At 37.8% G+C, this 15,988-nt stretch overlaps 3 protein-coding genes across 3 annotated transcripts; all 3 read right to left on the bottom strand.

Annotated features, from left to right (window-relative positions):
* Positions 1 to 1,228: 1,228 nt before the first annotated feature.
* Positions 1,229 to 4,542, bottom strand: LOC107703378 (extracellular calcium-sensing receptor-like). Its single transcript, XM_016505987.1, has 6 exons — positions 4,328 to 4,542; positions 3,787 to 4,078; positions 2,853 to 3,656; positions 2,518 to 2,745; positions 2,229 to 2,352; positions 1,229 to 2,142 (listed from the first exon to the last, which is right to left on the bottom strand). The coding sequence occupies exons 1-6, from the start codon at positions 4,540 to 4,542 to the stop codon at positions 1,229 to 1,231; spliced, it is 2,577 nt and encodes an 858-aa protein (XP_016361473.1).
* Positions 4,543 to 5,846: 1,304 nt separating this feature from the next.
* Positions 5,847 to 9,502, bottom strand: LOC107703370 (extracellular calcium-sensing receptor-like). Its single transcript, XM_016505977.1, has 6 exons — positions 9,288 to 9,502; positions 8,597 to 8,888; positions 7,579 to 8,394; positions 7,267 to 7,494; positions 6,878 to 7,001; positions 5,847 to 6,760 (listed from the first exon to the last, which is right to left on the bottom strand). The coding sequence occupies exons 1-6, from the start codon at positions 9,500 to 9,502 to the stop codon at positions 5,847 to 5,849; spliced, it is 2,589 nt and encodes an 862-aa protein (XP_016361463.1).
* Positions 9,503 to 11,059: 1,557 nt separating this feature from the next.
* Positions 11,060 to 14,464, bottom strand: olfcq1 (olfactory receptor C family, q1). The gene is made up of 6 exons (XM_016505952.1): positions 14,244 to 14,464; positions 13,696 to 13,987; positions 12,766 to 13,578; positions 12,396 to 12,623; positions 12,081 to 12,204; positions 11,060 to 11,964 (listed from the first exon to the last, which is right to left on the bottom strand). The coding sequence occupies exons 1-6, from the start codon at positions 14,462 to 14,464 to the stop codon at positions 11,060 to 11,062; spliced, it is 2,583 nt and encodes an 860-aa protein (XP_016361438.1).
* Between the last annotated feature and the right edge of the window lie 1,524 nt (positions 14,465 to 15,988).

The raw sequence follows: 15,988 nt of genomic DNA, 5'->3' as shown, positions 1-15,988 counted from the left end.
AATTAATTAATTAATTATAAAAAAATGTGATTTATGTGATATTTGTGAACACACCTGTGATTTATAAATCACATATTTCACCTGTGAATCTTGTTTTGTGAACTCACATGTTTTGAGGATATGTATTTATATTCCTGAGAAAGTTCTGTCTTTATATAAATTCCCAAAAATCTTTAGTTTTGATCTTTAGTTTGATGTTTACATATCAGTCGGGCACCTTTGGTCCATCATGCAGACCTGCCACAACTGTGATACTTTTTTTTATGTGCTTTATAAATAAACCTGAACTTGAACTTTATTCCTATGTGGTTAATAAAGTAAGCATTCCCCATTCACAGCTTGTTTCATTTCTATGTTGGAAGCTTGTACTCAGATGATCAGTTCAAGGTCACCAGTTTTGCGGTGTAGTTCAACCTCACTCAAGAAAGGCATGTGATTTATTTTTAAAATAATGATAAGGGTATATACTTTGAATGAAGAGATCTCTGTTCATTATTAATGAGCTATTAATTAGCTTTTTGAATAGTGTACTTATCTGTATTTTTGGCCATAGTTTTAATTTAAATGTTTTATTACTTTTTCTTCTTTTTTTTTATTTTTTAGAAATAAGTCATTAGTATAATACGTTTTGGTTACACTGTATTTTAAGGTGTCCTTTTCACAGTGTAATTATACATTTAAGTACTGATTAATATTAATTAACTACGTGTACTTCATATATTGGTAGGGTCAGGATTAGGATTTGATTTTGGGTTACTTGCATGTAATTATGCATAATTTGTTGTTATTATAATAGTAAGTACATGTAACATGTGTAACAAGGACACCGTGTTACCCACATTTATTATAGTGGCATATTCACAACTAAGCAATGGTTGCTTTAAATCTGTTTTGGTGGAATATTTTCTGTATTTTAATTGAGACAATTCACATTTCTTGAAAACCATTTTTCATTTGAAAACAGTTTTTCTTATAAATGTTGAATATTGAAATATTGAAAAATAAAGCATTAGTAGGTTTTAATATGGTGATCATTTTTATTGTAATATATATTTTATTGTTACATTAATATGGCATTATATAAGAAAACATACAATAAATATAATGAACGTATAAAGCATATAATGATGCATATCTGAGTATTAAAGCTGCTCCAAGTTGGACAGTGAACTAGTGTGAACTAGGCAGAAATACCATTTTAAGAAACTTCCCTAGTCAGCATGTGCAATTATTTCTTTTCAGCTGTTCTTCCCATGATGGCTTTTTTAGTGTTTCTCTCTGGGTGTAATAGGATGATGTAGCACTTTGGGGCAAATATGGCCACCAGTAATCCAAAACTAGAAGCTAAAATGGCAAATATCTCCACAGCCACTGCATATTTCCCTGGTGAGCTCACATATGCTGGAACAAATGCAATCCACACAGCACAGAAGATAAGCATACTAAAGGTAATGAATTTCGCTTCATTAAAATTATCTGGAAGATTTCTAGCGAGAAAAGCTAACAGGAAGCTTACTGCTGCCAGGAGGCCAATGTACCCAAGCAGAATGGCAAACCCAGCCACTGAACCAATGGCACATTCAAATACTATTTTAGACCTGATATACTGAATGTTTTTATGGGGTGTTGGAGAGGCAGTTGATAGCCAGACTGCGCATATTACAACCTGGACAGCAGTGAGAACTAGGACGGTGCCTCTTTGTTGAGCTGCTCCAAACCATTTCATCGTACTTTTACCCTCTGGTCGAGATGACTTGAACACGGCTATTACCACCATAGTCTTCACCAGGATGCTGGAGACACAAAGTACAAAGCTAATACCAAACATGGCATGTCTTAATTGACACGTCCACAACTGTGGCCGGCCAATGAACAGCAGCACACACAGGAAACACAGTTTGAGTGATACCAGCAGCAGGAAGCTGAGCTCTGAATTGTTGGAGCGTACTACAGGAGTGTTATGGTGATGAGCAAAGATGACCATCACAAGGGCGCAGAAGCAGGTGCCAAGCAGGGAAGCAGTGGTCAGCGAGATGCCCAGAGGATCTTCATAAGACAGAAACTCTACTTCTTTAGGGACACAGTGATTTTTTTCTTGACTGGACCAGAATTCATTTGGACACACTGTGCATTCAGTAGAATCTGTAAAAGATGAATAAAGAAAACAATATTTGTGTAACATTTGCAGATTCATGCACAAAACATATAATTTTAATACTGCTTCTCACCTGATGCATTAGAAATCTCTCCATCTGCACACGGCAAGCAATCAAAACAGCAGACAGGAAGGCCCTTCCTCGTGGCTTGTCTGGTTCCCGGGGGGCAACTCTCACTGCACACAGACCGTGGGGGCTGAAGGATACATCATCTGCTATTAATCATGTTTTTGTATATCACATAATGACAAACGTTTCATTAATTTCAGCTTTTTAACTTAGTCTTATTTGTCTTGTCATAACTTTGTATGGTATTAAGACTATATATCTGCAAAAGGGATAGTTTTACTTTTTAATTTACTTTTTCTGTCTCAAAGTTCCAGTATAATGCATCCTCATCCAGTGTGAGCACTTTCCCTGTTGTCGCCCCTTCATCTACCACACCAACTGTGCGGACAACGATCGATCCATCAGAGCTCGGCTGCCAGTTCATCACATCATAGATTGCCAGAGCATCTCCATTCTCATCAAATGATACATGATCCCCAAAGCCTGTGGTGAAGTTAACTTTCTGTAGGTAGTGAACAATCTGCACAGGTTATAAAAACAAATATTAGTCATATATTTATGTGTTTTTTTTCATTAAGTAGACTTTGTAGTGCAGTAAACTATGGGCCCTATTGCTGTGGGTTTTACCTGCCATGGCTGTAGGTTGGATATGTAAGCACATCTGTTCCCAGTGAATGGTCCTCTCCCCTCCTCACACTGCATCAGGTCATGAAGTGCATGTGCCAGGGCATAAACTGTTTTATACACATTATAAGAGGCCCTCAGCTCTGATACATCATTATATTCATTAACTGTGCTGTTCAGATCCTCTTCCGCTGTACACATTTTTTTCCCATCTCTGCTTCCATTCTCAAAACTGCACCCAAACATGTTCTCCCAAAAGATTCTCACCATATTATTTCTTGGATTGCTGTCAGGTTGAAGACGTAGAAGAAAGTCATTAAGTCCCTTGATCTCTCCTCGACGGATGGCAATGCCCAGTGTGCCCCCAACGAGGGGTACAAAACGTGGAAGGTGGAGCACAGGTGAGGTGGTCCAAGCCTCACTTGCAATCCACTGCCTGCCTGTCACATTTTGCAGTAACAATTCGTCCATCAGGGGTAACAGATCAGTTGAGAATGCCACCACTACTCTGGCTGTAGAGGCTTTAATCAGTGCCACTACGCGCTGAATGTCCCTGTGATTATCATAGGGAATTATTTCAGAAAAAGCCACACAACCTCCAAATTTCTGCATTTCCTGATGGAAAGACTGAGCAGCATAGATTCCATAGTCATCATCACTATAGAGAACCCCAACCCATGTCCATCCAAAATATTTTAAGATCTGAACAATAGCCCGCACCTGGAAGGCATCACTGGGGATTGTTCTGAAGAAAGAGGGGTACTTCTTCCTGTCACTCAAACAGGAACAGGTGGCATAGTAGCTAATCTAATTAGGAGAGACAGTAAGAAAGCAGAAAAGTGAAGGTGGGTAAAAGAGAAAGAAAGAAATTGTCATTATTATTAAAGAAGCATAAAATCATCGTTATGATTATTTTTATATTGATATTATATCTTACCATTGGAATGCGAAACAGACCAAGTACACTAGAAACTGCAATGGAGTGAGTGGACCCAGGATCCCCAACTATAGCAATCACTGGTGGTGGGCCAGTGCAATTCAGGTTTGAAAATGTATTTTTTGTGCCACTAATAAGAGTTGTAGCAGCCCTGAATGCCACTACAAGCTTCAAACAGTTGTCATAAAGATGATAACCAAGAGTGATGTTAGGCAGCAGGTTTGGATTTTTATTGATCTCATCTACAGCGAAAACCATTGTTTGTGCCTGCTGGAAACTTGACATATAGAATCTAGGAGGAAAAAAAAAAGTTCAGTGACAATGTATAGTTATATATACATATTCATTATTAATACATATTAATAATTAAATAAAGCCCATTGCATGTAATCAAATACAAAATATTCTAAATAATTCCCCTTTTCCTGTTATTGTCATCTGGCAATTGTTTTTTTTTTTTTTCTTAATTTCTCTAATCTAATTTCAGTCGTCCATACTCTTCAGTCAGCATAACTTCCCATCCTCTACTTTCCACACTCACTCCTCACACTGGGGCTGTTCCGGCTCCATTCTGAAACTAAGTTCTGGAAAGACTTTGAGGTGCTGAACCTCAAACAAGCCTCCAATGATAAAATCTCCACCCTGGTACATTCCGTTCAGCTTGAAGTGTCCCTGGATTTGACAGGAGTCTGAAATTAAAGTAGCAGAGACAAAAGTACAGGAAAGATAGAGACAGATGTTTAGAGCAATCCTCATTTCTCTTCCTTAATCTCTTTTATGACCCACTCACTCTATTGTTTCCCTAATTTATTATAAGGACTGTGCACGTTTTTTTTTTTTTCTACAGAGCAGGTGATGTCACATGGACCTCCCTGGGAATGAATACATCATTGTGGGTTCATTTATCATGTTTACAAATATTATTGATGAATGATAGCAAAAAACAAAACAAAAAAAAACTAAGAACATGAAAATATCAAAGAAAAAAAAACGTACTGGTAATTTTCTACAGGAGAGTTTATGGACATTTCCTTTAATCCTAAACACAAACAATATAATGTGTAATTCAAAATATGTGTAAAACTATTATAAAATTGTATTAAAACTATTATATATTGTATTAAAAATCAATATGGGAAATTCCTTCATATTAACAGTATATTGGGGCCTTGTTTTTACAGACCTTTTTAAAGTGGAAAAATCTGAAATTTGTACATTCATTGTTTTGTTCACAAGCTCAGATCAGCTCAGATAAACTGGGTTAATTGATGCTGGTCTTGAAGATCTGATCCAGCCAGTGGTACTGTAGTCTGTAGACTGTCTTCTGATGGACAGTATGTTACACAGGATATCATCTATGTGGCAGTCATGCGCTGGACTAAGTTTTTGTAATGCACCATTTTGTTGTGTTTATCACAGGAGCTTTAAGCACTCCCAATTCCTACAAGCTTCTTTCCTCAATGCTAATTAATACAGAGCTGATACACATAGTGTATATGTGTAGTCACATACCAATCAGTGCCTTTCGCTAAAAGTGCCCAGTAAAATAAATTTTATAATTCTACTAGCCACTGTTATCGAAGGCATACTGTATATAACATTTTTTACTGGGCACTGTTAGCAAAGGCACTGATTTGTATGTGAATACAAATATATGTGTTCCCACTATGTGCTTATTTTGCCATTCTTAAACAAATGTAATTTTATTTTAATATATGTATTTTTAATGACATAATAATGCATAAACAATTTACCAGCTGTACACAGAGTGTCTACCTTGTAAGCAGTAGTTAAATAACAACATGCATATGATATTTGTGAGTAACATAATTTTATTTCAGATTGACAGAGATAATCTAAGCAAAATCAACTAAAATTAAAAAAACTGCCAAAAGAACCTAATGAACCTGTGAGAGATGTAAATTTGATAGTTTATCTGAAGGTAAATAAGCAACACACACAAATACAGTGTATATACGCACAATTTGAAGTAATTGGATGTTCCATTTTATTTACAGAATCTTACACTAGTTAATTACTCATCTGTTCAGCATGTAAAACTATTTATTTTGGGTTGATCTTCCCATGATGGCTTTTTTAGTGTTTCTTTCTGGGTGTAATATAATTAAGTAGCACTTTGGGGCAAATATGGCCATCAGTAATCCAAAACTGGAAGCCAGTATGGCAAAAATCTCCACAGCCACTGCATATTTCCCTGGTGAGCTCACATATGCTGGAACAAATGTAATCCACACAGCACAGAAAATCAGCATGCTGAAAGTGATGAACTTTGCTTCATTAAAATTATCTGGAAGTTTCCTGGCCATGAAGGCTAACAGGAAACTTACCGCCGCCAACAGTCCAATGTATCCCAACAGCACAGAAAAACCAGCCACTGAGCCTATAGCGCATTCATATACTATTTTAGAGCGGATATAATGATTGTTTTTATGGGGTGTCGGGGACGCAGTAGATAACCAGACTGTGCATATTGCTACTTGTGTAGAAGTTAGGGCTAAAACAGTTCCTCTTTGCTGTGCTGAACCAAACCACTTTATGGCAGATTTACCCTCTGGTCGAGATGACTTGAATACGGCTATTACCACCATAGTCTTGACCAGGATGCTGGAGATGCACAGGACAAAGCTTATGCCAAACACAGCATGCCTTAACTGACATGTCCACAATTGTGGCCGGCCAATGAACAGCAGCACACACAGAAAACACAGTTTGAGTGACAACAGCAGCAGGAAGCTAAGCTCTGAATTGTTAGCACGTACTACAGGAGTGTTACGGTGATGAGCAAAGATGACCATCACAAGAGCACAGAAACTAGTGCCTAAGAGGGAGGCAGTGGTCAGAGAAATCCCCAGCGGATCTTCATAGGACAGAAATTCAACTTCTTTAGGAACACAGTGGTCATTTTCTGGACTCGGCCAAAACTCATCTGGACACATGACGCATTCGGGTGAATCTGTAAGAGACGGAAAGAAAGAGAGATATAGGACAAGAGCACAGTATAATTATATTGAAAATTATCCAATATTTATGTTCAAATACATATTTAATTTGCAAACATGAATCTTCTCACTTGTCGTATTAGAAATCTCTCCATCTCCACATGGCAGGCAGTCAAAACAGCAGACAGGAAAGCCTTTCCTCCTTGCTCGTCTGGTGCCTGGGGGGCAGCTTTCACTGCACACAGACTGTGGGGGCTGAAGGAGGATAATCAATTTCTAAATTTCTAGATATATTTATTTACATACACCTAAAATGTTTATGTATGATTATTACTATTTTTAATCATATTCTTTCATATATGTCAGTGAACAGAGTTAAAAAACAGTTAAAAGGGTACAAAGACTTATTAATTTATTGCTACTGGTTACTCATCGGCCAATTAAATGTTATTGTTTTTTGTTAAACGTTCAGACTAAACATCCTAACCAAGAGGTAAGTAACATGCTATATGTTATTTGCCTTTTTTGGCTCAAAATTCCAGTATAATGCATTTTCATCCAGTGTGAGCACTTTCCCTGTTGTTGCCCCTTCATCTACCACACCAACTGTGCGGACAACGATCGACCCATCAGACCTTGGGTGCCAGTTCATCACATCATAGATGGCCAGAGCATCTCCATTCTCATCAAATGACACACGATCCCCAAAACCTGTGGTGAAGTTCACTTTCTGTAGGTAGTGAACCAGCTGTACAGTTTGTAGACAGAACATGTGTTATATGAAATATGTGGCAGAACTTTGTATATTGTGTGCACTATATATGAGTTTTACCTGCCAAGGTTTCAGGTTGGTTATGTCGGCACAGCTGTTCCCATTGAATGGTCCTCTCCCCTCCTCACACTGCATCAGGTCATGAAGTGCATGTGCCAGGGTATAAACTGCCTTATACACATTATATGAGGCCCTCAGCTCTGATACATCAGTGTATGCTGTTTCTGTGCTGCTCAGATCCTCATGCCCTGAACATTTGGTTCCACCTTGTTCTTGTTGTTCATCTACAGCCTCAAACTTGCACCCAAACATTTTCTCCCAGAAGATTTTTATTGTACTGTTTTTTGGATTATTGTCAGGGTGGAGATGTATCAGAAAGTCATGAAGTCCCTGAATCTGTCCACGACGGATGGCAATGCCCAGTGTCCCCCCCAGTAGGGGCAAATATTGTGGAGTTTGTAGGACAGGTGTTGTTGTCCAAGCCTCACTTGCAATCCACTGCCTGCCTGTCACATTTTGCGACAACAATTCATCCATCAGGGATGACAAATCAGTTGAGAATGCTACAACTACCTTGGCTGTAGAGGTCTGTATAACCCCTACTATTCGATGAATGTCCCTGTGGTTATTATCATAAGGCAAAATCTCAGAAAATGCCACACAACCCCCAAACAGCTGCATTTCCTGCTGGAAGGACTGAGCAGCATAGATGCCGTAGTCATCATCACTGTAGAGGAGACCAACCCAAGTCCATCCAAAATGTCTCAAGATCTGAACCATAGCCCGCACCTGGAAGGCATCACTGGGGATTGTTCTGAAGAAAGAGGGGTACTTTTTCCTGTCACTCAAACAGGAGCAAGTGGCATAGTAACTAACCTAATACAAATCACAAGAACAAAACAAACAAACAAAAAAGGTTTCTCAGGCAATTTCACACTGTGAATGAAATTCATAAGAAATGAGAAGCAAGGGAATAAAATGGTTTTAAAGCACACACACACATTTTTAATTATTTACAAACTGATATTTGTAAACAAATACTGTATATTTTATGGCAAAAATATATATCATGTCTTACCATAGGAACTCGAAACAGACCCAGGACACTGGAAATTGCTATTGATTGACTTGAACCTGGGTCCCCCACAATCCCAATCACAGGAGGAGGGCCAGTGCAGTTGAGGTCTGAGAAGGACTCCTCTGTCCCGCTAGCCAGGGATATGGCAGCCCGGAACGCCACTCCAAGTCTTAAGCAGTTGTCATAGATTTGGTAACCAAGCATGATGTTAGACAGCATGTCATTATTATTGTTAATCTCATTTATGGCAAAAACCATAGTCAGTGCCTGCTGGAAACTTGCCATATAGAATCTGGAAATAGCAACATATTTTATGACTAAGTAGTAATGTATCTAGCTTACTGTATATTTAAAATCAGAGATCAATTATAATATAATTATTATATAAAGTAGATTACGACCACATTTCTATTTTGTCCTTGTGCTTTTCTACTCACTATTTGAGTTTTGTATGCAGTATATAATTTCAGCACAAAGTTGTAATGATGTAGTTTCTATTCTCATATATTAGTTGAGTTGAAAAACAAAATCTAGAAGTCACGGGAAACAAATAATTTAGAAAAAATATTGTGAACAATTCACAATCAGCAGCTATGTCATTGTTCTTTTTCATCCTTTTCTTTAAATCTCATTTTACTTTTCTTTCATACTCTTTGTTAAGCACAGCAGTTCTCATTCAATCCAAACTCACTCCTCACACTGGGGCAGTTCTGGCTCAGTTCTGAAGGTAAGTTCTGGGAAGACTTTGAGGTGCTGAACCTCAAACAGGCCTCCAATTATGAAGTCTCCAACCTGGTACATCCCGTTCAACTTGAAGCGTCCTTGGAGCTGACAAGAGTCTGAGATAAAAGTAGCAGTGATATAGTTAAATGACAGATACAGGCAGATATTTAGAGTGATCCACATCTCTGTCCTTCTTCCTTTTTCTTTATGACAAACTCAGCTAAATTTACTGTATGACCCAGTGTGGTATTCTTTTATAGTAGGGGAGGTGTCACTTGAGAAATAAGGATATCCTTCTGGGTAACTGTTTTGAGTCATTTTCAAATCATGAGTAAAGTGTGACAGGGTATTTTTCATTCATTCATTCATTCATTCTGTCCATTATCCTAAATACCATTCTATATATATATATATATATATATATATATAGACCCAGTGTGGTATTCTTTTATAGTAGGGGAGGTGTCACTTGAGAAATAAGGATATCCTTCTGGGTAACTGTTTTGAGTCATTTTCAAATCATGAGTAAAGTGTGACAGGGTATTTTTCATTCATTCATTCATTCATTCTGTCCATTATCCTAAATACCATTCTATATATATATATATATATATATATATATATAAAAAACACTTTTTATCAGTTATTAATTAACTAATTTTTATCAGTTAATTAACTGGTAATTGATCAGTTACTTCAAACGTAGACAATTGACGTCAGCCTGTTTATATCATATTAAATACACATTTCACTCATAAAAAATTAGACAATTTAGTATGTTTTTTTAAGCCTTTTGAATTATGGGGACTTAGGCAGCATCCTCATAAACCACCTTCACACTGTAATACCTCTGTCATACCCATGTCATTATACAAATTTGTGTCCCCATAAACCACCGAAACCAGTGCACACACACACTCAAATCAAAAACATGGATTGTGCATTAGAAGCAAATTGGGAAAACAATTATGGAAAGTGTGCATTCTCACAGTTCTACACACACGCACGCACACGTATGCGTTCATTCATTCACATTCCGTTAAGCTCCATCCTGATTTTAGATGAATTTGAATGCAACATCTCATCCCATAATCGCTTATTCTGTGCTGTCTGTTCTTAGTAAGGCATGGTTTAATAAGGTTAACATAACATCATAATATTGCCTGCAGGTGGAGTACGCTGACTACAATATATGAAGGTGGCACTTGAAGACTGAAAGCTCTAACAGAAGAAAAACCTATTGTTGACACATTTTATTTATTTACTTAAATTCAAGGTTTAATAATAAAAGTTAAACTCAGTCAACAGCATTTGTGGCATAATGTAGATAAAAAAAGAAAAGAAAAAAAAATCCATTGTATTCTTTAAAAAAAAATTATGTTATGGTGAGTGGCTTACAATAAATAGGGCCACTTTGTAAATGTTAAAATGCTATTTCACACAAGACATAAACAATATGCACGTTAGGATGATTTAAATTCATATGTTCTGTGTAAATCATTCATTAATTCATTTTTAGATAAAATGCTTCTTTGAACTGAATGTTTCAATTTATGTGAGGGTATGTAAGGGGTTTGTTAGATCTGACAGAGATTTATCTGAAAACAAGCCACGCTTATTTGATTGAAAACAGCTGCTAATTGTTCTTTACCTGCATCAAAGCTGTGTATTCATGTTTCAACAAGCAGTACATTTGTTCAGCATTTAAAACTAAAGTTTTTTTTTTTATTTTTTATTTTTTTAGGTTGCTCTTCCCATGATGGCTTTTTTAGTGTTTCTTGCTGGGTGTAAAATAATGATGTAGCACTTTGGAGCAAATATGGCAACCAGTAATCCAAAACTTGAAGCCAGGATGGCAAATATCTCTACAGCCACTGCATATTTCCCTGGTGAACTCACATATGCTGGAACAAATGCAATCCACACAGCACAGAAGATCAGCATGCTAAAAGTGATGAACTTTGCTTCATTAAAATTATCTGGAAGATTTCTTGCAAGGAAGGCTAACAGGAAACTTACTGCTGCTAAAAGGCCAATATAGCCGAGTAGCATGGAAAACCCAGCCACTGAGCCTATAGTACATTCATATACTATTTTGGAACTGATATACTGGCTATTTTTATGCGGTGCTGGAGATACATTTGATAGCCAGACTGCACATATCACAACCTGGAGGGTTGTTAGGACCAGAACTGTGCATCTTTGTTGAGCGGCTCCAAACCATTTCATAGCACTTTTACCCTCTGGTCGAGATGACTTGAACACAGCTATTACCACCATAGTCTTCACCAGGATGCTGGAGATGCACAGGACAAAGCTTATGCCAAACACTGCATGTCTTAACTGGCACGTCCATAACTGAGGCCGGCCAATGAAAAGCAGCACACACAGAAAACATAGTTTGAGTGATAACAGCAGCAGAAAGCTGAGCTCTGAATTGTTAGCTCGCACAACTGGAGTATGGCGGTGATGCGCAAAGATGACAACCACTGCAGAACAGATACAAGTGCCGAGCAAGGAAGCAGTGCTCAAGGAAATGCCCAGAGGTTCCTCATAGGATAGAAACTCCACTTCTTTCGGGACACACTCATCCTTTTTTGGGTTGGACCAGAACTCATCTGGACACACTGTGCACTCAATGGAATCTATGTATATGAAAATTAAAGAGAGAGAACACAAAAACAGAGGCATAATGTTGAACTGTGATTAAATAATACTACTGTTTCAACTGTTGTAATTTTGCTGGCATGACTCTCTTCACCTGGTATATTAGAAATCTCTCCATCTGCACATGGCAGGCAGTCAAAACAGCAAACAGGAAGGCCCTTCCTTCTGGTTCGCCTGGTGCCTGGGGGGCAGCTCTCACTGCACACAGACTGTTGAGGCTGAAGGACACATAAAACACATAAACACACACACACACACACACACACACACACACACACACACACAAATAGTGCACAGTATGTTTGTATAATTTCCAAAAAGTATACTTCCTTCAGCAAAAATTACACACATAATATGTTATCATAGGAGGGTTCTGTTTCAATAGTTTAAAAGATTGAAAAATACTTACTTTATTTGTCTCTAAGTTCCAGTATATTGCATCCTCCTCCAATGTGAGCACCTTCCCTCTTGCTGCCCCTTCATCTACCACACCAACTGTTCGAGCAACTATTGATCCATCAGAGCTCGGCTGCCAGTTCATCACATCATAGATGGCCAGAGCATCTCCATTCTCATCAAATGACACATGGTCCCCAAAGCCTGTGGTGAAGTTCACTTTCTGTAGGTAGTGAACCAGCTGCACAGTTTGTAGACAGAACATATCCATCTTAATGATTTTTATGAATATGTTTTGTTTTCGTTTTCCATTTAGCTATCCTATAAAATTTGAAATTAACAGTATAACTGATAAGCTATGTTTCTGTCCACAGGAGTCTTACCTGCCAGGGTTTTAGGTTGGTTATATCGCCACATCTGTTCCCACTGAATGGCCCACTACCCTCCTCACACTGCATAAGGCCATGTAGTGCATGTGCCAGGGCATAAACTGCCTTATACACATTATATGAAGCCCTCAGCTCTGAAACATCAGTGTATGCTGTTTCTGTGCTGCTTAAATCTTCCTGTCCTGTACACATTTTTTCTCCCTCTCTACCTCCAGTGTCAAAGCTGCACCCAAACATGTTCTCCCAGAAGATTCTCACCATATTATTTCTCAAATTACTGTCAGGATGGAGGTGTAGCAGAAATTCATGAAGTCCCTGGATCTCTCCTCGACGGATGGCAATGCCCAGAGTGCCTCCTAGAAAGGGCAGAAGACGCTGAGTGTGAAACACAGGTGAGGTGGCCCAAGCTTCACTTGCAATCCACTGCCTGCCTGTTACATTCTGCAATACCACCTCATCCATCAAAGGCAGCAGATAGGCTTCTGTGGAGAACACCACCACCACTCTTGCTGTAGAGGCCTGAATCCCTTGTACAATGTGCTGGATGTCTATGTGGTTGTTATCAAGAGGCAAGATTTCAGAAAAAGAAACACAACCTCCAAACAACTGCACTTCCTTTTGGAAGGACTGAGCAGCATTGATGCCATAGTCATCATCACTGTAGAGAAGACCAACCCAAGTCCATCCAAAATGCTTCAAAATCTGAATCATAGCCTGCACCTGGAAGGCATCACTGGGGATTGTTCTGAAGAAAGAGGGATACTTTTTCCTGTCACTCAAGCAGGAGCAGGTGGCATAGTAGCTAACCTATAGGAGAGATCATAATGACAAAAATAGTTGTTATAGCAATTACTCTTTTAAATTAGCAGACAAAATGAAACATTTTGTGAAAGGTAATGGAATTGTATATTTAACTCATCCTACCATAGGTATTCGAAACAGTCCCAGCACACTGGAGATTGCTATACAGTGAGTAGATCCAGGATCCCCCACAATCCCAATTACTGGAGGAGGGCCAGTGCAGTTGAAATTGGAAACGGTCTCCTCTGTCCCACTAAGCAGGGCGGTTGCAGACCTGAATGCCAGTCCAAGCTTCACACAGTTGTCATACAGATGATAACCGAGGGTTATGTTAGGCAACAGGTTAGGATTGTTATTGATCTCATTTATGGCATATACCATAGTTTGTGCCTGCTGGAAACTTGGCATATAGAATCTAGAAAAGGCAGCACAATGTTTACATTCAGTTACCCTAAAGAATATCAGAATATCATCACAAAAAACAAAAAAAAAAAAACATCCCATGATAAGATGATCTCTTGATCTCTCTCATCTCAACACATTTCAAACCTTTCATTAGACAATCAGCTCTAAACGAAATACATAAAACATAGACTTTGTTCTGCATGTTTCCTTCTATTGTCTTTCAAATGTCCTTTCCGTTTTTTGCCATCCGTTTAGCCCAGGCTCACCGCTCACAATGTGACTGCTCCGGTTCTCTTTTAAAGTTCAGTTCTGGGAACACTGTGATGAGATGAAATGCAAACAGGCCTCCAATGATAAGGTCTCCGTCTTGGTACATCCCCTTCAACTTGAAGCGTCCCTGGAGCTGACAGGAGCCTGACCTGGTGATTGAAGATGCAGAGATACAGGTAAAGGACAGATAAAAATATAAATATAGTGTTATCCACATCTCTATTACTTTCTCTCATACACCCACTTGACTCATTAATGTATGACAAGTCAGCACTGTTTTATAGAGCAGATGGTGTCACATGGGCGTTAGGAAAGACGTCACTCTGGGTCTCAATTTTTCTGTTTCAGAATTTGCACAGATTAAATGCAACACAGTTACCAATATTACAGTTTAAAACTCAGAGGTGTGATATTTGTTATTTTCTAGCAATAAACATTCTATTTTTTAACAACAACAAAAAATTAAGAAGAAAAAAAGTTTAAAAAGAAAAAGAAAATTAAATAAATGGTCACAATTAACAGAGAACTGGGACCATGTAATGTTGTGCTAGACACGTTCTATGGTAGGCTTATTTTATGTTAATAGTAATAGTTTAACAAATCTAACTTTTCAGTTCTCATAAAAAGGATTGTGATTCTAATGCACACACACACACACACAAAAAAAAGAAGCTGGGTGGGGGAGTGTGTTCTTTAATATATCCAGTAGATGGCAGTCACCTAATGACAAGCTCTAATTTATCACTTCTTTTCTCACAATTTCTCACAAACATAAAAATACACAGACTAACAGTAGCTCTGTGAGTGAGTGTTGATCAGTCTGCCCTTTTTTCTATATAACTGAATTAACAAACAAATGATAGAGAGAGAGAGAAATGTATTTTAAAGTTTATATTTTATGCTATGTTTTCTGGACATCAGGCCTGTTTTTTTTTGTTTGTTTTTTTTGATGATTCAAACAAAAAGATGATTCTGAACTATGTTATGAAAGATATTACATAATTATTTGATATTCTAATTTGCAATGTGTGTGTAAACATGACCATAAAAGGGTATTCCCTTTCTTTACATTGTATATGTACATTGTATCTAATTTGCATATTAATAGGTTTTTGGAGCAACATGTAATGAAAAAGAAGTTTAATAATGAGAGCAACACCTTAGCAACCCTAATAAACATGCTGTATGTCCTGATGTCCACTACAGAGGACATGTTCTGTCACAGAAAGTCATATTCTGATTTGAATCCCCATAGCGTTTTTCTGACATTTGTTTATGATTAACAATTTGAGAATTAGCCAGATTTAAATGAAAATTACGAAATATTATATTTTCATAGGAGTGGTCAATTCAGTCATTTGCTCAATGTCAATGTCATTTTTTAAAGGGGTCATATGATGCTGCTAAAAAGAACATTATTTTGTGTATTTGGTGTAATGAAATGTGTTTGCGGTTTAAGGTTAAAAAAACACATTATTTTCCACATACTGTACATTATTGTTTCTCCTCTATGCCCCGCCTTTCTGAAACGCATCGATTTTTACAAAGCTCATCGGTCTGAAAAATATTGTGAGGGATGTGATTGGCCGAATTCTTCAAGCGTGTGACAGAAATGTTACGTCCCTTACCATATTGGGAAAAATTGAAATCGCATCATATGACCCCTTTAAAGACCAAGGAGGAGTTTTCATAGATAAACCTTTTTTTTTTTTCTAAAAAAGCCCTGAATGTGTCTATCCAG

The sequence above is a fragment of the Sinocyclocheilus anshuiensis genome, unplaced genomic scaffold, assembly GCF_001515605.1.
Source record: "Sinocyclocheilus anshuiensis isolate Anshui unplaced genomic scaffold, SAMN03320099.WGS_v1.1 scaffold2235, whole genome shotgun sequence".
Lineage (NCBI taxonomy): Eukaryota > Metazoa > Chordata > Actinopteri > Cypriniformes > Cyprinidae > Sinocyclocheilus > Sinocyclocheilus anshuiensis.
Note: the sequence above shows the minus strand (reverse complement) of the source record. Positions and strands in the feature narration are given on the sequence as shown.

Coding starts and splice junctions, on each gene's coding strand:
- LOC107703378 (XM_016505987.1), bottom strand. CDS start 4,542: ATGAGGATTGCTCTAAACATCTGTCTCTATCTTTCCTGTACTTTTGTC. Junction 3,657..3,786: donor GTCTGTTTCGCATTCCAATG/GTAAGATATAAT, acceptor TCTCCTAATTAG/ATTAGCTACTATGCCACCTG. Junction 2,143..2,228: donor AGAGATTTCTAATGCATCAG/GTGAGAAGCAGT, acceptor CATCTTTTACAG/ATTCTACTGAATGCACAGTG.
- LOC107703370 (XM_016505977.1), bottom strand. CDS start 9,502: ATGTGGATCACTCTAAATATCTGCCTGTATCTGTCATTTAACTATATC. Junction 8,395..8,596: donor GTCTGTTTCGAGTTCCTATG/GTAAGACATGAT, acceptor GATTTGTATTAG/GTTAGTTACTATGCCACTTG. Junction 7,495..7,578: donor CCAACCTGAAACCTTGGCAG/GTAAAACTCATA, acceptor CAAACTGTACAG/CTGGTTCACTACCTACAGAA.
- olfcq1 (XM_016505952.1), bottom strand. CDS start 14,464: ATGTGGATAACACTATATTTATATTTTTATCTGTCCTTTACCTGTATC. Junction 13,579..13,695: donor GACTGTTTCGAATACCTATG/GTAGGATGAGTT, acceptor TCTCTCCTATAG/GTTAGCTACTATGCCACCTG. Junction 12,205..12,395: donor GGAACTTAGAGACAAATAAA/GTAAGTATTTTT, acceptor TGTGTCCTTCAG/CCTCAACAGTCTGTGTGCAG.